The sequence below is a fragment of the Haemaphysalis longicornis genome, unplaced genomic scaffold, assembly GCF_048455015.1.
Source record: "Haemaphysalis longicornis isolate Haplotype H1 unplaced genomic scaffold, Haemaphysalis longicornis Haplotype H1 scaffold_1, whole genome shotgun sequence".
NCBI classification, from domain to species: Eukaryota; Metazoa; Arthropoda; class Arachnida; order Ixodida; family Ixodidae; genus Haemaphysalis; species Haemaphysalis longicornis.
Window position 1 is genome coordinate 286,495,657 of NW_027526203.1, and position 21,894 is coordinate 286,517,550.

At 49.5% G+C, this 21,894-nt stretch overlaps 2 protein-coding genes across 4 annotated transcripts in view; both read right to left on the reverse strand.

The window, feature by feature from the left end:
- Positions 1-234: 234 nt before the first annotated feature.
- Positions 235-2,715, reverse strand: LOC144169870 (uncharacterized). Its single transcript, XM_077699274.1, has 4 exons — positions 2,484-2,715; positions 2,307-2,417; positions 2,150-2,227; positions 235-1,493 (listed from the first exon to the last, which is right to left on the reverse strand). Exons 1-4 carry the CDS (start codon positions 2,548-2,550, stop codon positions 376-378), a joined length of 1,374 nt encoding a protein of 457 aa, XP_077555400.1. The 5' UTR covers positions 2,551-2,715; the 3' UTR covers positions 235-375.
- A 17,677-nt stretch (positions 2,716-20,392) lies between these two features.
- The window catches only part of LOC144147296 (calcitonin gene-related peptide type 1 receptor-like), a 97,361-nt gene continuing 95,859 nt past the window's right edge, over positions 20,393-21,894 (reverse strand). For all 3 annotated transcript variants that reach the window (XM_077679404.1, XM_077679395.1, XM_077679413.1), the window contains 2 exons: positions 21,162-21,203; positions 20,393-21,099 (listed from right to left, as the gene is read on the reverse strand). In XM_077679404.1, the coding sequence (XP_077535530.1) occupies positions 20,986-21,099; positions 21,162-21,203 (156 nt within the window). In that variant the 3' untranslated portion in view covers positions 20,393-20,985. The remainder of the gene's footprint in view (positions 21,100-21,161; positions 21,204-21,894) is intronic.

A 21,894-nucleotide genomic window follows, 5' to 3' on the forward strand; every position in this document is an offset into this window, starting at 1 on the left:
TAGCAACAGTCCTGGAAAAACATGTGGCATTTCATTAGATTGATTTTAAGAAGTGTCAAGGCTTATCATGCAGAAAATAAAATTTTTGATTTCATTAAGACAAGGCAATCAGCATATTGTGATTACAATAACACACACACTTTTATTCCTTTAGCAACAACTAAGCAATAAAGACAAATTAGAACTGTTCAGAAAACACTAATACAAAACATGCATATTTTAAACTTTGCGATTTCATTAAAAAACAAGGCAGCCAGCATGTCGTAATTACAATGAAACACACACGTTCATTCATTTAGCAACAACTAATCAATGAAGAGAAATAAAACTGTTCAGAGAACATTAATACAAAACATGGCATAGTTGGAACTTTGCTTATCGGTTAAGAAGTGGTTCGTGTGTAAAGTTATTGAGGTGACAGCAAATTTTCCATATTTGATTTAGCTTGTCGGCCATCACGTTTGGAAAAACATATCGCAGTATTCTAAAGTTCTTCACCTCTCTAATCACTCGCTCAACGTGGATTCTCAGGTTAGCGATCTGACGTGTGCGAGTTTCCTCCGCTACTGTGAGTTGACGCCGACCGTTTAACATTGGCGGCCTGTTCAATTTGACACCAAGTTCACTAAGGTCATCTTCTATCAAGAATCCTCTGTCCGCCATGACGCTGTCTCCTTGCTCCAGAAGCTTGTACAAGCCGCTGTGCTTTGTAATCTCTTTGTCTGACAGCCTGCCCGGTGCCAGGTTAGACACGAATGAAACGAACCCATTTGGCGTAATGCCAATGAGCCCCTTGGCGGTGTTGTGCCCTTTGTACAGGCTGTATGTTTCACTTTGGGTGTTGTAGTCTGATGGCATTTCAATGAATATTTCCGTACAATCGACTACAACTCGAGTTGAACTGTCCCAAGTTCGGAAGCTTTCGGGCATGAACTTATCAATAGTTCTGCGGGCTGGCCAAATGGGTATTTGGACAAGCATTTCGTGCAAAAAATTCACCCAGTAAACACACATGGCGCTTATCGTTGAGACACTGACACCAAATCGGTAAGCAAGGTCCTGCTCCAAAAGTCCCACCCTTAGCCGGCAAAGTACGACGATTATTTGCTCACGCATCGAAAGTGCTGGCGGTCGGCCCCCATTTGACTTCATTGTTTTATACTTACTCTCTACAAGCTCAAGGAATGTGATGAAACGTTCATGGGAGCAAAATCCTGTGTAAAACTGCAGCCTTTTCTCGTCTGCAATAACGAAATCTGCCGTGGGAACATTTTCCTTGTTGCTGGTGGCTTTGTTTTTCAACCTCTCAATTTTTAGCTCGCACACTTCTGCCTTCAGAGCACTGTTCTCTGCCTTCACAGCACTGTTCTCTGCCTTCAGATTAGCGTTTTCTTCTTGAAGTCTGGTGCAGAGTTCAAGAAGCATATCCATTTTTTTACAGATAGTAGTGGCTGCATTCTCTTGTGGTCCCACCGAGTACGTGTGGTCTGCACCTGAAAAGATCGTCAGAAACAGCACACACACAAGGAATGTTTATATAAGAGGGTCACTGAAGTGTGAACACAATTTTGCCTATAGCAGGACCCTAAAACACGCAACCAGCAGACCTTTCGATCGTGGCCCGGCCCACTCATGAGTGTTTTCATTCATTTATTTTTGTTTTTTAGAGCGAATGTGAGTGCGCGCCTTGGTCGCGTTTCCTAGTTTCAGGGATAATATGAAATAAAACCTAGTTTCAGGTGGCTACAATGAAATAAAATCTAATCAAATGAAAATTTGGTCTCCCTTAAGCAAAGTACACATATGTAAATTCTGTGGCGCCTGTATAAAAGCAGCCTAAATGTCTTGCAGTACTACGGTAAATAGCATAGAGTTAGGTTTTATTAATTAACAGAAATCAGCAAAATATAATAATCACCGTAGGAAGGGTCTCCATACAAAAAGGAGCCTGCCATACGGCTTTTAAATTATGCAGCATAATCCCGTGACAATATTTACGTTCCGCACGTTTAAATAACAAGCAGGGCGCGTCGCGGTGAGAACCATTGTTCTCGGACGGAAAGTACACCACAGCTTATGAGCGGAAAATAAATCCGCAATGAGCGACCGTAAACAAACAAACAAAAAAGACGCCAGAAGCTGAACTTACAATAGAAACCTTGTTCCTTCAATGCCTCCGGCAATGGGCTGCAGCTAGTCGTTGGCGCTAGGCAGACAGGATCGTTGCCTGCGAGATTAAAAGGATTGAATTATCACCCTGGTATGCCCTTGGTGATGAAGTGGATTCCAAAGCGAGGTTTGCTTACGTTGATCAGGCAGGGATATTTCCACCGTGCTGCCTATCACCAGCTCGTCTTGGAGGCAGGGAAGCGGGACGGACGCGTTAGCTGGGCGGCATTTCTTTCGCTTCGCGGCAGCTACGAAGAAAAGCAAATAAGACATCAACTACAAAAGTACCATTCACATTATACTGTCGAGCTTACCTGGCTTTACCGGAGGACACCTCTCGGAGTAGACGCGGTGCGGAAAGATGGAAGGCAGGCGGTCCATGTAACCTTTGCGTCCGCTCGCGTTAAAATGGGCTCCACATATTTTGTGATGCTCTGACGGCTTCCACAGAGCAAATCGGCCGTCATGTCCCTGGCGATTTATCCGCCGAATCCATTCCTTCTTGATTTTCTCGTCCTTAGGAAACTTGTGAAAGGAAACATGCCGGTCTCGTAGCGTATTGTTATCGCAACCGGGCACACAGCACGTTTGTCCGCCTCCTAGCTTCCTCGACGCCATAACATCAATATCGCGAAAGCGAAAACAGTGAACGCTACAGCACGTCGCAACCGACCGAAGCTTTAAACACGCGAAAATGCATTAGTCAAACGTAGGCACATGGTGAATGAAACGCACGCGGGCACACGAGCGTAGAGACGCGAGGGCGAAACAGCGAGCGAGCGCGCTGCCGCACACAGTTCCCATGACACCTTGCGCGTGCCCGCCAGGGGAAGGAGCGGCGCTGCAGTTTCTGGAAAGGTCTATTGGAGATCTATGGGAGAGGCCTTTGCCCTGCAGTGGGCGTAGACAGCTGATGATGATGATTATGAATCTCTGGACGTAGGCACGCCCTACCTAGTTGGACAGCAAGCCCATACTCATAGCAACACTCCAAAAAATGGTCAAATTCATCCTTCGAGCCGTGCTGCGCTCGCCGATGCGCACGGGCACTAGCGAAGGCCACTGCGCGCGCGCAAGAGTGAGAGTGAGAGAGAGAGAAACACTTTATTGGTGAGACACCGGATTCAGTATGGGGAGGGGGGTGGCCTCACCCCAAATGGCCGAAGAGACCTGTAGCACCCGCTGCGACAGGGTCCATTGATCCACGAGGCCCAAGGCCTACTACCCTAAATTCTCCTCGGCAGATCACGAAGTAGTGGCGGTACATACGCGCCTACCTGGGGAGAAACCCATGATTGTGGCCACCACCTATTCTACCTCATCCACTACCACTGCGTCCTTCACCTGGTTACATGTTTCAACGTCCCGATTTCCAGGCACTCCTATTTTACTGGGTGGAGATCTTCAATGCGTCCAACAACTTATGGGGATACAACAGAACTCACCCTAGGGGTAAATATCCTTGGAGTATGCCGCAGAAACAGCAGGTCTTCATCTTATTAACGACCCAGGCGGAATCACTCGCCTCGGCCTTCACGCAGCTCAACGAGACACTGCGCCCGACCTCACTTGGGCGACTGCCGGACTTGTTAAGCGTAGACTCCATATGCGACTACGTGGGGCAGTGACCGCCTACCCATCCTCATGAGATTAAGGGGTAGTGAGACCTTGAGGTTAAGACCTTGAGACCAGCCAAAGCAGTGACCAGGGCCGACTGGGATAAATTTAGACGCATTACACTAACCTCCAACCCAACGGCATCACTGGACGAATTTTGCAACTTGATTGCTACTTCATCTGCGCACGCGCACGAGACCATCCAATGCCGTGACGACACGCGGCACATGGACAATCATCTGGCAAACCTCTGGCGGAGAGTGCACGAGCTTACTCGCACGTACCGAGGTAGAGGAAAAAGACAGAGATTTACAACGAATCCGCCAGCAATATCGCCTGATTTCAGACTATCAGCGACAATTAAATCAGGATTCCTGTGCGACAATGTGTAGCGATCTCAGTCACGAGCGAGGGCTCTCGGGCCTATGGAAACTGCATCGCAAGTTGAACGGCAAAAGCAAGGGCCGCAAGCCACTGTCGAGACCCTCACGCTAACGGCACCAGCAAGTGATGTGGATAAACGGCTCATTACCACATTTTTCCCTAAGGCTTCTACGCTACCTCCACCACCGTTGCCCATTATCCCCATCGACAATCCTGATTCCGAATCAGATTCTCCGTTTACTATGGCGAACTCCATACGGCTATAAGGTTGGGTCGACAACAATCTGCCCCCGGACACGACAACGTGACCTGGAAGCACCTCTGTAATCTGTTTCCCGAGACGCTGCACCACCGACTCACTGAAATTAATTCTTTATGGGAGCGAGGTCTCGTTCCGGCCCATTTAAACCTTACACTCATTTTTTCCATACCAAAGCCAAAGAAGACGGCCGATACCCTCCAAAATCTTCGCCCCATATCATTAACACCTGTATTGAGCAAACTAATCGAAAGGCTCAACTATATCCGCATCATCCACTACCTTGAATACGTAAGACCATACTTTCATCCTTCCCAGACTGGTTTTCGACCCAACTTAGGGGCGCACGACACACTGTGGCTAATACGGCGGGTCATGAACCGGCCCCATTTGACAGGCATTTGACAATGTTAGCCAGGCGGTGATACTTGAGGAACTAACCCAAGCCTATCCTAGCAGCCGAGCCCAAACCAGGATTCGGAATTTCTTGCAGAGCCGCCCCATACGACTGCAGGGGTCTCACCCGGGATGAGATCCTCTTACTACCTAGATAGAGTCCCTCAAGGGTCAATCTTGGGACCTCTATTTTTCAACTTGGCAATGTTCCGGGTAGCACGCCGGCTCGACACTGAAACCGCGGCCCGCTTCACCATTTATGCGGACGATATTACTATATGGACAGAGGCAGCTGAATTTCCTTCTCTGGAATATCAAATAATGGAACTTCAAGTGGCTGCCCACACTCTAGAGTCATCATTGTCCGAGTTGCGGCTTATGCTCGCTTCAGAGAAGACAGAGCTCTTGGCAGTGTACTGCTGCAAACCGCCTCCCTCGATCCTCACCATTCCAGTGACAATTTCAAACCAGACGATAATCACCTCAACAGACCCCATAATGTTGCTAGGACTGCCCTTTGGAACGACAAACAGCGCTAACACATGGCTACAGCGCCTGAAGAAAAGTGGAAAGGCATCCTTCAAAACATTCGGCGTCTCTCTAACAAATATGGAGGAGCAACTCAAGCCGCCACACAGACGTTAGCCAGGGCCGTCACAGTGCATGAGCACGCTTACTTACGGGGCACTGGCTTACGACCTGAATAAAACTCATACGAAGACCATACAGGTACTACATAGGGCCACTCTGCGCGTGATCAGCGGACTGCCTCGGCACACCCCCATCCACAGTTTGGAGCAATCGGTCCCCCTTCCACCTTTCTCAGCAATAATCGAAAAGGCCAAAGCACAGGTCTCCTTCAAGCGGCCGCTGACCCACCAAGGGATGTCACTGATTGCATGGGACGAACGCAAAATCCCCACAAAATGCACATTTCCAGTGCCTATCGCACCTTGGACACGACCGGACTGCGTCACAGCGCCGCACTCGCACCCCATCGGACGCAGAAACCCCCAGTTGCGTAGACAACGCATTCTGCAGATGCAATCGGCGCAGCAGGACGGCGCAGTCGATATATACACTGATGCCAGGGAGACCCCTCAATGTGTTGTCCTTGCATGGACGTGCCCCGAACTGTCGGGATATTGCACCATGATGGGCCCCACCTTAACAAGTTTTCAAGCAGAACTGCACGCTTTGAACGCCGCTGTATCATCCATCCCTCCTGTATGAGCTCTCCCGCCTTCGCTTCGACTTACGAGGCCATACAGTCACTTCGCTCCCATACCACCACTAACCCCATTGGGCATGAAATTCTCTATCAAGTGCAAATTCTTCAACGGAACCACATCACTGTCCGCTTTGACTGGGTACCTGGTCACGAGTCGAACTCAACCGGTAACCATGCGGCTCATGCGGCCGCACAGGAGTGCACATTAACTCAAACCCCGCTGGTCTCTGCCGAGAAACCGTCTCGTTCTTCTACACCATCTCCGTCGTTGCGGATTCATCGCTACAAAATGGATAGACGCCAACGACTAGAAAACCTTACTCCTACAGGCTACCTAAGTAAACTTCCGTCCTTACCACGTAGTGTCCAGATCTTCATCAACAAGTTTATAACAAACACTGCCTCCACACCGGAAACAGTTCGTAAATGGTACACGCGTCACCTTCCTCCCCGATGTCCTCATTGTCAATCAAGCCTCCCAGCCGACCTTCGCCACTTGGTCTGGATATGCCCAGCCTTCAATCGCCACCGTACTTTCACCGCCCCGAACCCTCAACCAGATCCAACTCTACTGGACACGTACTTACTCGCAAAAATTGCGACGTATTCTCTAAAGAGTGGCCTAGCACGACTGATATAAGAGCTCCATCGGTGACTGTCGTGCTGGGACTATTTAGCAATGGACACAATTAAGACTCCGCCTACGACTGCCTCAACTATTGGACTTCATCGAGACATCAATGTGGGCAAGTGCTGAAATGATTGGCTTTCCTTTCCCTTCTTTCTTCCCTTACCACGCTCGGACCTGTGGTCTTCCTGTCTTAATAAATGTTTTTCGATCAATCCCAGTGGGGGGAGTGGGGGTAAGGGCCCACGGGGCGCTCGCACAAGGAGTGGTATAGCGTGTCGAGGTTGTGACATCTTGGACACTCTGCGGAGAGGAAGATGTGTGGATGGGAGTAGTGCATTTGCGTGCGATGGGGGAAGGAGTGGGTTTGTAGAATGGCTGAACACAAGGTCGCGGGTTCGATTCCCGGCCACGGTGGCGGCTTTTCTGATGGAGGCGAAAAGCAAAAACGCCCGTCATACGAGATTTCGGCGCGCGTTAAAGGTCCCCAGGTGATCAAAATTAATCCGGAGCCCGCCACTACGGTGCGCGTCATCGCCCGCGTTGCGTCGGCGCGTTAAACCCAAGAATCAGTTTCAGGGTTTCTAGAATGCGCCACATCTGTGCTTCCTCTATGGTAAGTTTGGCGTTGGACGGGGGGAAGTGTTCTGCGAGTGAGGCGGTAATGTTTTGTAATGTCGATTGATTGATTGTAGGGTTTAACGCGCCGACGCAACGCAGGCGATGAGGCGCGCCGTAGTGGAGGGCTCCGGATTAATGTGTTTTGTAATGTCACGGCATGTGGTGAGGGCGTACCTAGTGACCTCGAGTACTCCGTGCGTAGGACCAAGAGAAGTGCTCATCCGGGGTATTAAAGGAACACTAATGTGTATTGTAAACATTGCGGGGTTAGGAACGCAAATTGTAGCCTGGAGTCTGTAGGCCATGTTTCGACCTCAGTCGCTGCGTTTACGCGACTTTATTCACCAGAAAAATCAATTCGAAAATGCTGTCCTTCTCTCTGCATCCTCGCCCATTTTCGGTGGCGTTTTATATGACGTCAGAAAAAAATGGCTTTGCACGGCTCGCCGACCTTCCGACAGTCAGTCGGCCGTTTTCTTTCCTCCATGCAGTCGGCCCAGAGTTTAGTCAGCCGGCCCCTGACGGGCCGTCGCAATTCCTTTGCTCAGTTAAAACTAAGCCACGACACATTTGTGAATGGAAGAATGTGCCTTTCTTTAGTTTGTTAGTTTGTACACTGTATCAAGAACCAAGTCAAGGTCGCTCCACACAAGCGCTGCAGAAGCGCACATGCGGCGCTTCGCCGACTGGTACGCTAAATCTAAGGCCAATTGAAGGCGGGAGAAGGGCCAGCGAAGTTAATATTGGTGCTAAGGAAATAAAATCAACATAAAATTTTACCGTACAGCGTAAAGCTATAGTGTGCATTTTTTGCGCTGTGTGAACAAGCATAGCGCGCGGTCAGCAACACGACCACACATCTGCGAACGCTTTTCCGTCTATAAAATTCAATTGATAGACATGAGAATTGTGAAAATTTGTGAGACGCTTTCTGCACGAGCGCTGTACAACAAATAGTCATCTAAGCTGCTTGAAATGCTAAAACTAAATAAAAATGTAAACTGGATATACATTATATACTTCATATTTCCCACTCCGGCAGCGCTGTCACATGCGTCAACGGTGCAGCGAAACAAAAGCTAGTAGAGCGAGGTGAACTTGCGGTCAAAGGCCTCAAATGCCTGGTCATTGATCCTGAGAGCAGGAATATCAAAATGAAGCTTCTTTGGCTTTCCCCGCACATAGAGCAACGCCGGATTGTATAAGCGCGGGAACCATATGGCACGGTTCAGTCTATCACAAGAGAAATGTGGCGTTGTGATGGCATGGAGGCTTGGCAGATGACCAACAGAGACTGGTCATTCACGCTGAAGGATGGAATCTCAGTCAACTCGCTGCCGCACCTACTGGACGTCTACGGTCAACAGTCTCTCATCTTGATTCCTGGGCATCCGCCACTCTGCTTGCGCTGCAATAGGGTAGGCCACATAAGGAGGCAGTGCAAGACTCCGCGTTGCAAGAAATGCCACCGTTACGGCCACTTGTCATCAGCGTGTGTGCAAACCTACGCAGACAAGCTTCGTTCGGGTCGTGAAGCGGAAGATGACACTGTTGCATCTCACATTATGGATGCAAGTGAGGCCGTGGATTCTTCAGGGGAAGCTGTTGTGGAGCAGCGGCGAGAAGATAGGGCTCCTGCGGTGCCCACGGAGGATGCGTCCCGTTTGGTACCGCCTGAGGATCAAGGAGGGGGTGCTAACGTTGAGGTCTTGCCTGCAACATGGGCCGAGTCGCCACCTTACCTGGATCGACCACCGTCGACGGAGAATGAAGAAATGGAACTTGAGACATTGGTACCAAAAAGCGACCTGCGCCCCTAGATGAAGCTGAGGCTTCGGGTGGAAAACCAGAGGTCATGGAGATAAAGCAGGCGAAGAAGTTCCTTGCAAGGGATGCTTCGGATCTTGCTCCTGCTGCTTCGGTGGTGCTATCGACGGCTTTGGCGCCGGGTGCCACATCCCCCTGCGATACAGGCCTTCATAAGCTCAAAGGCTCCTCTAGTTGCCGACCCTGCATCATCATCTGGGGCAGCTTTGGCTGCCTCCCCGGCTGCGGAAAGTGCAGCTACTGGTCGCCGTCCTGCTGCCCGACCTCCAGATCCTGATGGAACTGTGGGTAGGCGAGATAGAGACGCTGCACTGCTGTAGGGTGTCATGGTGGGAGCTCTTTCTTTTCAGTTTGGAACGTTAAATGTACGTGGCTTACGTAACCAGAGGCGTCAAGGCCAGCTTCTTCACCTAATGCGGGGTTGGAAGCTTGATATATTGGCCATTCAAGAAACGAAAATTCAGTCGGATGAAGGGACTGCGGAAGCTCCAGCTCCTTTTCAATCAGAGTACGAAGTGTGCGTTAGCCACGCCAAAGGGTTATCTGCTGGGTGCATGCTCTTTCTGAACAAGCGCCTCCAATGCTGTGTGGAATTTGTATCCACTGATCGGGAGGGACGCCATATCGTATGTGACCTAATGATCGCGGGACAGTCATGGAGGTTTCTTGTCGTTTATGCACCGTCTCAACCTCGTGAACGGGAAGAATATTTCCTGTCATTACAGAGTCACCTGCGTACTGACCGCCACTTAATGGTCTTAGGGGATTTTAACTGTGTGTGTAACCCGAGTGACAGGTCATGTGAGCACCAACGATCGGACTTAAGCGCTATAACATTGGAAAACATTGCTTGTGACTTTCACCTTTGTGATATTGGAGAAAATGTCCGACTGCAAAATCGTTTTACACATTTTCAGGGAGCCTCTCACGCTAGGCTAGACCGTATTTATGTTTCTTTAGATTCTCTACCGTGTGTCCATAGCTACTCTGTTCATCTGGTATTTTTTAGCGACCATTGCCTTGTATCTGCTGCGCATGGTAGCCATCAGTGTCGGAGTCGTCGCCTGAATTGGGAATTGTGGAAATTTAATAATTATTTACTATCCCATCAGCCCTTTTTAAGTCGTGTGCCAGAAATTATGCAAAATGCAAGGAATCGCTATGATCTGCCAATGCTCGCACGATGGGAATTATTTAAGCAAGAAGTGAAAGTCACGGCAATTGAAGAGGCTACAGTGATGGCGTTTGAAAAGAAAAACAACATAAATCACTTAAATAAATTGTTGAGAGAACTTTATGAACTTGAAGGCCGATGTCCAGGTCAATATATGGATGACATTCGGAATGTCAAGGCGTATCTACAGGCGTTTGAAATACCGGGGAGCACTAGTGCGAGCGAGATCACAGCGCTTTGCTGAAGTGCAACCGTGTTGCCGGTCTCTAGGTGATGAGCGCCGTCATGCTCTGTCTAAACAAATACTTTAAATTGAGTATAAGGGGAAAGTTACTGATGACACTACTGTGATAATGATGGCCTTCGTCGATTATTATAGAACTGTATTCCAAACTCCCCAAAAAGCGGTGAGCGAGGACTCCATTGAAAAATTCATTAGTTTGCTTCCCAAATTAAACCAGGACGAGTGTGAATCTATTGACCAGGAGATTGGCATTCAAGAATCGGTGTCTAGCATTGAATCATTGGCGAAAGGCAAAACCCCGGGACCTGATGGTCTCACTGCAGAATTTTACCACAGATTCTGTTCTATGCTGGCTCCATTTTTACTTGAGGTTTACCGCAAGGCTTACAAGACTGGATTTCTTCCACCCACGCTGTACGGAGGCCACACTGTTCTAATCCCCAAAAGTAATGATCCTGACAAACTGCGTAAAGTAGAAGGATATCGTCCCATTTCCTTATGTAATGTAGATTATAAAGTCTTCGCTAGGATTTTGGCCAACCGTCTTCAAAATGTAATTGAGCTACTAGTTGGTGACCATCAGACATGTGGCATCCGTGGGCGATCTATTCAAACTAACATACACATAGCAAGGTCTATATTGGAGTGTGTTTCGGGTACGTCAGCCCAGGTAGCCTTAGTACAACTAGATGTGGCAAAGGCATTCGATCGCGTCAGTCACCAATTCCTGTTTCGTGCTCTACAGCATGTGAACGCAGGATCTTGACTTACCGAAGGTATTCAAATATGTTATGGTAATGGCTCGACAAGAGTGATAGTCAACAATCGACTAACCCAACCAATCCACATTCTTTCATCAGTTCGTCAAGGGTGCCCATTATCACCACTCCTGTTTTGCTTATATCTGGAGCCATTATGCATGCGCATAATAGAGGACATTAATGTTAGAGGGTTCACGCTATCGTCCTTTGAAGTGAAAATTTTAGCATATGCCGATGATGTCGCTTTATTTTGTACTGACACGGCCAGCGTGGAGAATGCTCTTGCCATTACACAAGAATTTTGCGAGGTTTCAGGTGCGGCCCTGAATTTTGAGAAAAGCTGCGGATTTTGGTTGGGAGAATGGGTAACCACACCAGATTGTTTCGCCGGAATCAATTGGAATAGAGACCTAACTTATTGAGGAGTACCCCTTTCGCAGTTTCGCAATACTGACTCGCATTGGTCGGTGCAGGCTGTGAAGCTACAGCGCCAAGTAAATGACTGGCGGGGACGGCAGCTGTCCATCTTTTCTCGTGCTCGGGCGTGTAACACGTTTCTTGTGACCCGACTTCTTTATGTCATACAGGTGTTGCATTGCTCACGACTCAGGATACAGGCTTTTCACCGGATTTTTGCAACCTTCATTTGGTGTTCGCGTAGTGAGCCAATGCGCCGCGATAACCTTTTTCTTCCGGTTGTGCGAGGGGGACTTGGGCTTGTTCATCTGTTTCTTTGGCAGCTTCTTTCTCGTTTATTCTACTTTCAAGATGTTCAACACCCTTTTTTGAAAGCTTTACTGCAAATACGTCTTGCACATTTTCTCCCTGATATTGTGTCTTCGCTGTCTGTGGATGCAGCCCGAAGCCCGCGAGGTATCCTCAAAGAAGTGGTTGACACGTTTCGCTTCTTACAGGCTCGGTTTAGCCTTGAGTACATATTTACTGCTTCGCGCGAGTCTATTTATGATGCCCTGGTTTCTGGGCTTTTTCCCACACCTTTATATCGTATTCTGTATCTACAGTGTCCGTACCAGGATGTCCTCAACAGAGTGCGTAAAATGTGTGTTCCGCCAGGTGTTAAAACATTTTTCTTTCAATTACACACTGGCACGCTCCCTGTTAAAACTTGGATGAAAAACCGGGGTCTGTTTATAGCTTGGTCGACAGACTGTCGGCTCTGTACTCGACCAGAGACAATTGATCACTGCTTTGTAGACTGCAGAGATGCTGTCTTTTAAGTGCGAATGCACTTCTTAAGCGACCCTGAATCACGCGTCCACCGCCGTCCGTCCATCCGCACCACATACCCACTTAGGGCGATTGGCCAAGAAGAGTTCCTAATTTCTTTAGCACATACCCACTTAGGGCGATTGGCCAAGAAGAATTCTTTCGCATCACCCGTGCATTCCCACTTCCCCATGTACCTCTCCGCTCTGAAGGACCAGGAGCTCCGCAGGGTGTGCGAGGGCGGCCGCAGGGAGTTCACGCTCGCGCTCCTAAACGTCCGCTCTCTCTCGGCGCATGCCCTGGACGTCGCCAAGGACCCCGTGCTGGCCAGAGTGGATCTCCTCTGCTTCACCGAGACTTGGAACAACTCCGGCTCGGACGTCACCCTGTGCGGGTACGACTTCGCGGCCAGGGCCTTCGCCGAGAGGAGAGCCGGCCGAGTGGACGTCTTCCTCAAGCGCTACCTCCCCTTCAGCGAAGAGCTCAGGCGACAACAGGACCGGTCCCCGTTCCTAGTCCTCCAGCGCGCCACCGCGCCCGCCGCCCCGCCCCGAGCCTGCCCCCAGGCCACCGACGCCATCGACGACTGCTGCTTCGCCAGGAGCGGAAGTCGGGGTGAGTACTGCGGCGTCTACCTCGTCGGTCACGTCTACGCGAACCTCGTGTCGCACGCCGTGTCCACCTCGCCGGTCAGGGACGAGTCGCCGTACAGTGCCGTCTACACCGACGCGTACTAGGGCGACGGAATCGTGGTCGTCACCCTCTACCTCGCGCCAAACATCTCGCGCGACGACGTCGTCGAATACGTGGACGCGGCGATGGAGAGTGTGGCCAGGCGCGTAAAGCCCTCGGACCCGGTCGTGGTTGTTGGGGACTTTAACGTGGACGTGCGAAAGGGCGGCGAGTGGTTGATGGAATACATGCTCGCCAACGACTCCATGACGCGCCTACCGCTAGAGGCTCCCACCACCATCAACGGCAGCTACATCGACCTGACCTTTGTGAGGAACTGTCTGATACGCGCGGTCTTGCAACAACTCTTGACCGTACATTTCAGTGACCACAAGGCGGTCATAATGACCGTCAACTACAACGACAACACCAACAAGTGCTGAATAAAGAATACTGTCGTTTCACTTTACTTGCGTGTGTGTGTGATCTCCTCGAACATACACTTTAATTCACCAAGATTTCCAGAGAACGACTATAACGAGGTGTGTGAATCCCCACTTGATCACGCGGGGGTGTTAAATGCAACTAACGGGCGAATGCCAACACAGTTCAACATAACTCCCCCTCATAGCATCACCCGTGCATTCGCACTTCCCCATGCTCCCCTTCGGGGAAATGCGGGTGAATTTTTTCTGGGACATTTTACAGCGAACGCTCAGAAAATACATGGATATTACGCCTTTCTCTATCCGATTTTTGCCATTCGACTATCCTGGTGAGCCGCCTTATGACATGTTTGTGTTGATTGGTTTGTACAGTCTGTGGCGAAGCCGCTTATGTGATAGGCATGCTGAGCCACCAAGATCAACTAAGTCCTATTTCCGAGAAACTGTGGCATTTGTACATTGTGTGTATAGTTTGCTTGACCAACCACCTGACTGGTTCCCTCTTTTGAACGCTTGTGTATGTTTGCCTGAATTTGGATGTATATGTGCTTTTCATAACTTCAGTGTATTCTTTTGTTTGCTTGTATTCCTCGTACTGCAACGTCTGAGCGTATTCTCCCATGTAATAAAGAAAAAAAAAAGCCTTGTGGCCGAGTGGTCCGGAGTGCTTCGAATGTTATTTTGCAGATCGCAAGTTGGAATCCCCGAGAGTGCATCCTTTTTTTTTTTTTTGGTAAGTTGATTTCTTCGTTTTCGGCCATGTTTTCTATACGGAATTCACCATTTTTGCCCTGTACCGTTCATTGCTCCGCGAGTGAGTTCGCAGAACGCGCGCAGACTGACATTGACGTGCCAGCGGGTTCTCGTTGGCGGGCTGCTGCCATGAGCACCGACTGCTTACGGGCAGTGGGCACAGGCCAGAATCAGTAGACCATTGCCCCGGTGCGTACACACTTTCTTACGATACAGGCATGAGTGAGGCAAGCGCCAAAGATGGGGGAAAAGTGCATGGCATTTGAGCGTCTGCGTTCATACACTGCGTAGGCATCGATTAGTGATTGCTACGATTCCAAGCCGTCCTAGTAGGCTTATCTGATGCATTTTACCGCCGACAACATGGCAGAAGCGCAGTATGGCGATTACCGAGATATCGAGAATGCCCATCCAACGATAACGTCAGGTGCCAAGCATGCTTTTTCACAGAACCGCAACGGAAACTTGTTTGAATGCTAATCTTGGACATCGTCCAATCACGTAGCAGCTTTACCTGACGTCACTGCGGTTAGTTGGTGCAGCCGCCGCAAACCACGCTTGTTAGTTTTTATTCTTTCAGGCTTTATAAAACAAATACTGCTTTATCGACCGGATAAACGATGAAAAGTGTGTCCATTTGAGCCAGTTTACGCAGTGCAACAAAAAACGGGAGCTTGACAAATTCACTTCGGTGTCCCTCAATTGCTCCGGCCTGCTGATTAGCCACGTCGTTGGTTCCCACACAGTGTGAGCCGGGGTCCACAGCAGTATCACGGTCTGGTCGGGAGGTTTTTCGGAGAATTTTTTAGCGCCGAGGCTGAAATGTTGCCCTTCTCATAGTTGCGAAGCGCCTGCTGTGAATCTGATAGTACGACGGTCGGTGTTGGCGTCTTGGTTATGGCGAGAGCCACGGCTGTTTCTTCTGCAGTGGTGGGGTTTGCCGTGGAGATGGAGGCTTTGATAGTTGGTTGCCGTCCTGTGGCGGAGGCGATCCCTGCCATTGCGAAGGCCACTCGGTCGGGATACCGTGCCGCATCCACATACACGGTGGGTTTTTCAGGGGTATAGTGCTGCGAGTGGTACTGCGTGCGTGCCTCTCTTCGTCCCACGTGGGAGGTCGGGTGCATGTTTCTGGGGATGGGTTTGACCTTGATTAGGGCTCGGATGTCTCTTGGTATCCTGGCTGCAGCGGAGTCGGTGTTAAAGGACGGCGCCCCACGCAACAGAGAAGACCAACACCCCCGCCTCCAGAGAGCCCACTGCCCGACGACGATGTGAAGGCTGCCTGATTATACCGCGATTTTTCTGGCGAAATTATTGGCGATAATTTTGGCGGTTAAAATACTACAGCATAAATTTGCGGACGTCGTTATCCTTCCAGATTCTCTCTCCGTGCGCACCGCTTTAACACATGAAAAAGAATCTTCCATTCTCCGGTACTTTCGTCCAGTCATTCCTCAGCAGCTTCGCGAGATTCGGTTAATGTGGGTCCCTGGCCACGCAGGGACCCACATTTGACATGTCCAATGAATTGGCAGACCAATTAGCCAGTTTGACTCTTGGTGGTCTTGTCGTCGTGAGCTGCCCAATTGACAGTTTCCTGCTGGGGGCGAGGGTCAGGTGCCTTCGAATTTTATAAATTAATCGGCAGGATGCCCTTTGTTGGTGCTCTGACTGTGCACCTCTCTCACTTATGGAAGCCTAAATTCTGCGAAGCTCGTAATGCGGGTGGCAATCACAAAATTTTGATATAGAATTCCACCATTTTTACCTCCACAAATCTGGTCAGGCTTCATCTCTTCAATGTCCTTTCTTCAAGGCTCAGGAAACATATAGAATATAGAACCCGTGTAACAGCAGCCAGAGTATCTGGTTTCACTCTTCGTAGAGCCACGTGTGTGAATTCAAGTGACGCCGCATGTGTAATCGTTGTGGGTGTCGTTTAAAGTTTTGCAGTACAACCACCTTCACAGCGAGGAATGGAGCCCATTTTTTTATATTTTGAGGCCGCTTACAATACACCGATAACTTGTGGCCGTACCTATCGTAAACTTCATGCATTTGGCATAGCAGATTTACATTTTGTGTTGACGAGAGTAGTGCGAGCTTTAGTTGCTCTTGTGGTGTGTACGTGGCGAATGGAAACTTTGTCTCGATTGCAACTTTGATGTGGCGGATTGCAAACGTGACGTGGCAAGCTCGCGTGCACACAGAGCAAGTGCAACCCTTTTGTCTTGCCAGTAATACATGCAACTTTCTTGGCCCCGTGATGCCATCATAAACATAAATAGCCCATCACCCAATTGACTGGGGCAGTTGAATGAAGCATGCTTCTTTTTTCGTGCGCCTTGGAAATCGGACGTTTGACAGGGACCCTCATGCAGCAAAGCACTACGTCAGGCTGTCCAATATTTTTTTTCTCACTGAACCTGTGCGCTAGTCCTACAAAAAAAATCAAGAGGCCTTGCCTAATTACCCGCATAGCGCAAAACTTTATTGTATCCGTTTGTTCCAAGTTCGAACATTTGCCAAGTGGCCATGCCTCTACCTGGCAAGAGGGGTACCTGCACCAATTAAACGATGACTACGTGCTCTTCAAGAGGCTAGTATATGCGAATCGGTCCAAATGTATAATTGTGTAAAAGTTTGCAGCATATCAGCATTGAAGTTCTTTCCACAATCTAATGGGTCCACAGATACGTCCAAACGACTACCAAGTTCTTAATTGTTACAAAAGACACTCCAATGGTCCACAGAACCTCTGCATAGCGTGCCTGTGTCATCGTTCTTCTGCCCTCTTTTAGTGCATTTTGTAACAAGATGTCGTAGTGACCCCTGCTGATTGCTCGTTGAATACTGTTGCGGAACTCGCTTTTAAAAATGCTTGTAAATACCAGGGTGTCGGACGACGAATACCGGTTCGGTCACGGTCCGAGTTAGAGTGAATTCTTTTTTCGTTCTGCTTCAATACCGCTTCTACTAATCATGTACCGAACCGGTTAGCGAAGCAGTTCACTAGCTCTGAATCGGTTAACGTACCGATTCGGCTAGTTGCATTGTTAGGGAAGTGCGCAGAAATGTTTCGCAGTTTAAAACGATCATAAAAACAAAATCCATTTTTTGATTAATTAGAAATACTGCTTTTCTGAGCGAAGCGCCCACTCCTGTGGTTTCGTGGCGTCCCTCGCCGTCGGTCTCGGTGTAACTGAGAGAACGAGGAGGACACAGAAGATAGATCGACGAAGATAGAGCGAGCAGAAAATCGGAGGCGGAGAGTATGGCAAATGTGTGAGGCGGTATGCCGAGGGCTCCGCGCGAGGCGTGCTCCGCGGCGGTGACCCACTACGAGACAAGACTACAGACAAGCCGCCCGAGCAGAGGCTCAGCGCCGCCGACGCCAGAATCCAGAGGTAGAGTGTACACTCGATCAGAGGTGCGCGCCGCCGAAGCAAAAGCCAGGGTGTCGGAAAGAAACGAAAACGGGAACCGAAAAACTAAAAAAAAAAAAACGATATTTTTGGCTGGAACGGAAACGGAAACGTAACGTTAATTATTGTTTCGCACAGGAGCGAAACTGAAGAACTTTAGTGTCGGTTTTCGGTTTGAGTGGCAAGTTCTGGTTTTTTTAGGATTCATTTCAATTTCCAGGCTGTGACGTGCGAAATTGCCATCGACTCGCTGCCACAAAATCGTCTTTCGTCTCGCTGGCGCCCTCCATTTATTTATTTATTTATTTATTTATTTATTTATTTATTTATTTATTTATGTTTATTATTAAAACAACCACATTATCCCTACGGCATTGTTGTAGGGGGTGTTATACGTGAATAAACACGCATATCCTAAAACACGACGTAAGAATAAGGAGAAAAAGCTACCACCCCTTCCTAAAGACAGTTGAGAGAAGCGAGAAAACTACAAGTGCGTCCAACCTTCGCTGCAAGGGCGTCCAATCGATCGTCAAACCTTTCAAAGGCCCGAATTACGAACGAAGAACCTACCCATGCGACGATTTTTCGCTCCCGCAGCTGCGAACGATCGAAATGTATACCGATACGTGGGATACAATGTTCGGCTTGAACACTGCAGCATACACGACTATCAGCGAAAGCAGCAGACTACAGCAGCACACTGCATGGAAATAGCTACGAGTCATGTTGCACTTGTACGCAAGTGCTGCCTGCCAGAACGCAGCGAAACGCATTTCATAAGGGGCAGAGGGAGCCGTGCAGAGCAGGGCATTCGTATCTTTAAAAGTTTGCAGAAGAAGACGCTTCCAATGTGGATGTGCCCCATGAATATTCACCAACTTTCATGCTGTTATCCCTTCGTTTTGATATAGTACTGATGTTGGTCCTTTGCTACCTCCTCTCAAACGATCTGCTTTACGATTAAACAGTAGCTTTAGAGTGTTTCATGAGACAGAGCGTTTTAAACTTCTAACGATAATATCACAGCTATACGAGTTAGTAACAAAGCGCACAGCCGGATTTTGAAGTGCCTCCAATTTATTGATTAGAATTTTAGTGTTCGCGTCCCAGATAAAGGCGGCGCAGTAAAGAATTGAGCGCACGCGCGCAGCACTCCGGTCTTCTGGATGATTGGGGTGTTGATACCTAACAATTGTATACTTCACCCCAGTGTGGCGCGCCAAAACAAATAGCGCTCGAGGACTTTTAAGTGCGATGCACTTTATAAGCGACCCCAAACCATCCACCGCCGGCGGCGTCGGCGTCCGCAGCCCTGCTCTCCCTAGCAACGGCGCAGAGCGGAGAGCAGCGTCGGTAGCAACGGCGCTGCTCGCTCGCTCGCTGCCCCTTCGCTCGCTCTTCCTCTCTCCTCGCTGGCTGCAGCTGCGCGCGCACCCCTCTCTCTCGCGCGCCCGCCTTCTCTCTCAGCCACCTGGCTCGGCGCGCTCAGCGCGGCGTACCCCCCTTTATATGCAGCGATAAACCGCCAGACCTCCGTGGGTCGGCTCGCGCGCGCTCTCTCGCTACAGTCTCCTGCTCGCTCTGCTCCAGTTTAGACCGTTCGCTGGCTGGGCGCCTCTCAAGGCGATGTCAGAATTACTACGCCGTGTACTCTCGGCGCAAGAAATGCATTCGCACTTCCTCACGATTCCCTTCGGGGAGGTGGGGGCAATTTTTTCATGTACGACAGCGTCTGAATCAAACCTGGGTGCCAGGTTGAGGACTACCGGCATGTAGTCTCGGGGACCAGGGTAGAAACAGCGTCATTTGCAGAGGTGCCATCAAAAGGTACGCGACAAAGAGTGCTTCATTGTCCTCGGATTCTTTGTCTGCAGTTCAGCTATTTAATGGACATTTTTACAAAATATTATTAAGTATCACCTAATCTTTGTTAGCATAATTAATATCAGTATCATTAACATAATTTTATAAATCTCACTTTTCTGGCTCGCTAACACGAACCTTTAAGTACTATTATTTTTTGCGTTCCGGACATGAACCGGAACGGAACTTTTATTGATGGAACGAAAGGGAAACCGGAACGAAAAAAATTTCGTTCCGACACCCTGGCTGCCAGAAGCTATGCGCCGTCGCCGAAAAGACTGCGATTCGCGCTGCGCTCAAATTTCTCGTTGGGGAACATCGTAATCGTCAGCCAATTTTTTTTCCCAATGAAAGTGGTACGTCTCTAAAAACAACATTATAGAATTAGGCCAAATATTAGGAAGAACAGGTGAAGCAGCTACTATTCTTTCTCGCTCAGTTCGTGTGATGTCTTAGTTTATACGACAGCCGAACGACATATTCTTCATGTTCGTTGTGGTTCGCCATATAGCGCTGTTGCGCGCGTTTTGGCGGAGGACGAATTTCTTTAAGTAGATCTTTGCTGGAGCCAGAGATTTGTCACATCCGTTGATAAAAAAATCACGTATTCGTTTTGAAGCCACGAATATTGTTGATGAAGACGGCACGGAAGACCGCGGTGCTTGCGGGACCGGAAAGAGGTCACGGAGACATCTACGGGGATTTATTGGGGTCTCCAAGCGAGTTGAGAATAACAAAGGGACAATGTTGGCGGGGGGGAAAGCCACGGCTGTCCAAAAATTAGTTCACAACATCATGCTCGTGGTGGTTTCTAGTGTTCAGTCCGTAGTTGCGGCAGGCAACTTCGCCTCCGAGTGCACGATGACGATACGCTCGCACAGAGAAACTTGTGTAGTGAAAGAGGCGTAATGGAACTCGATTACCCTACTGTAAATGCAATCAGTGGTGCTTGGAGAAACCGTGGCTACGTTCATTGAGTCGGCCGTGACGGTCACACAGCTTCCCGTTTGTATTTTCCATCGCACCTGAAGTTTGTACCAAAGTGTCCGTGCCATGTAAAAGGACATTTCTTTCTTATGCCAACGCGGAGAGCCACAGCTTAGGCACTGCTTTGGACATTGTTTGTACAATGCCTTGGCAAGAGGTATCACACAAATGGCGGTTGCTGAGAAGGACGCACGAGAGCGTCGACACACGGAGCAGAGTCCAGCTTCGTGTCGTCCTCGAGGAACCGAACCCGCGCACGTCACTGTGTAGTGTGGCTTATGAGCCGCAGTCGCTGTCACATGGGCGTCGTGGCCGTGGTCGTGGTGTGGGGCACGCTGGACCGGTGCCGGCTGCTCAGGGTGCGGTCGTTCTTGTAGCGCGTGTACGAGCGCTTCACCAGGCTCTGGATCTGCGCCAGCGGGGAATGCGGCCGTGGGTCGAAGACCCCGTCATGCCCCACGGTGCACTTACCTCGCCATTGAGATAGCAGAATATGAGGGAGACGAAGAAGCCCTGTGGAAGAGAAAATGCCAAAATTTGTGTCCCTTTCCAGTAAAGCTGGCGCGAATGCAATGAAACAACAGCGTGCATCGAGAAACAACAGCGTGCACGGTGCGAGTGATGCCACTCGCTTCAACCGGTAAAGCGCTCAGTGTATTGTCATACACTGAGACAGCTGACAGCACCATTGCTCCACCTGACAGCTGGACAAATGGCGAATGTTAGGGTGCCCGACATGACTTCCTCCGTTGCAAGCACGAGCGTGCCGGTCGAGTCCTTGCAGACAATTGGTTACCGCGATGAGCAAGCGAGAAGGGACGGCTGAAAAAGTAATGAGTGCGCGGCCCCCGCGAAATATGACAGATTTGAGTCACAACATCGTAAGGCACCTTTTAATGACGTTTGTTATTCTCTCCGTCCACGTCTGTTTAGCCCCCTAATCTTGTAACAGCGATGCTGTTTAAGCTGGTGGTTGGGCCGGCGAACGTGGCCAGGAAAACGTCGCCGAACGATGACGGCACAGTAGCTTTACTGTAGCTTTGCCTCGCGGCGCTCGGGTGGGACTTATGTCGCCACCTGTCAGAGGCGCGATACAACTGGTACAAGCACGGCTTTGGAAATGCGTCGCGGGGTGGCTCACTCTATCACCTGTTGTGACGAGCGGTGCGGTTTTGACGGTGCAAAGAGAAGAATTAATGCCAAA

Excerpts from the sequence above, each read along its gene's own strand:
- LOC144169870 (XM_077699274.1), bottom strand. The coding sequence starts at position 2,550 with ATGGACCGCCTGCCTTCCATCTTTCCGCACCGCGTCTACTCCGAGAGG. Across the intron at positions 2,418-2,483 it reads GTGTCCTCCGGTAAAGCCAG|CTGCCGCGAAGCGAAAGAAA; the intron begins GTAAGCTCGACA and ends TTTTCTTCGTAG. Across the intron at positions 1,494-2,149 it reads GAAGGAACAAGGTTTCTATT|GTGCAGACCACACGTACTCG; the intron begins GTAAGTTCAGCT and ends CGATCTTTTCAG.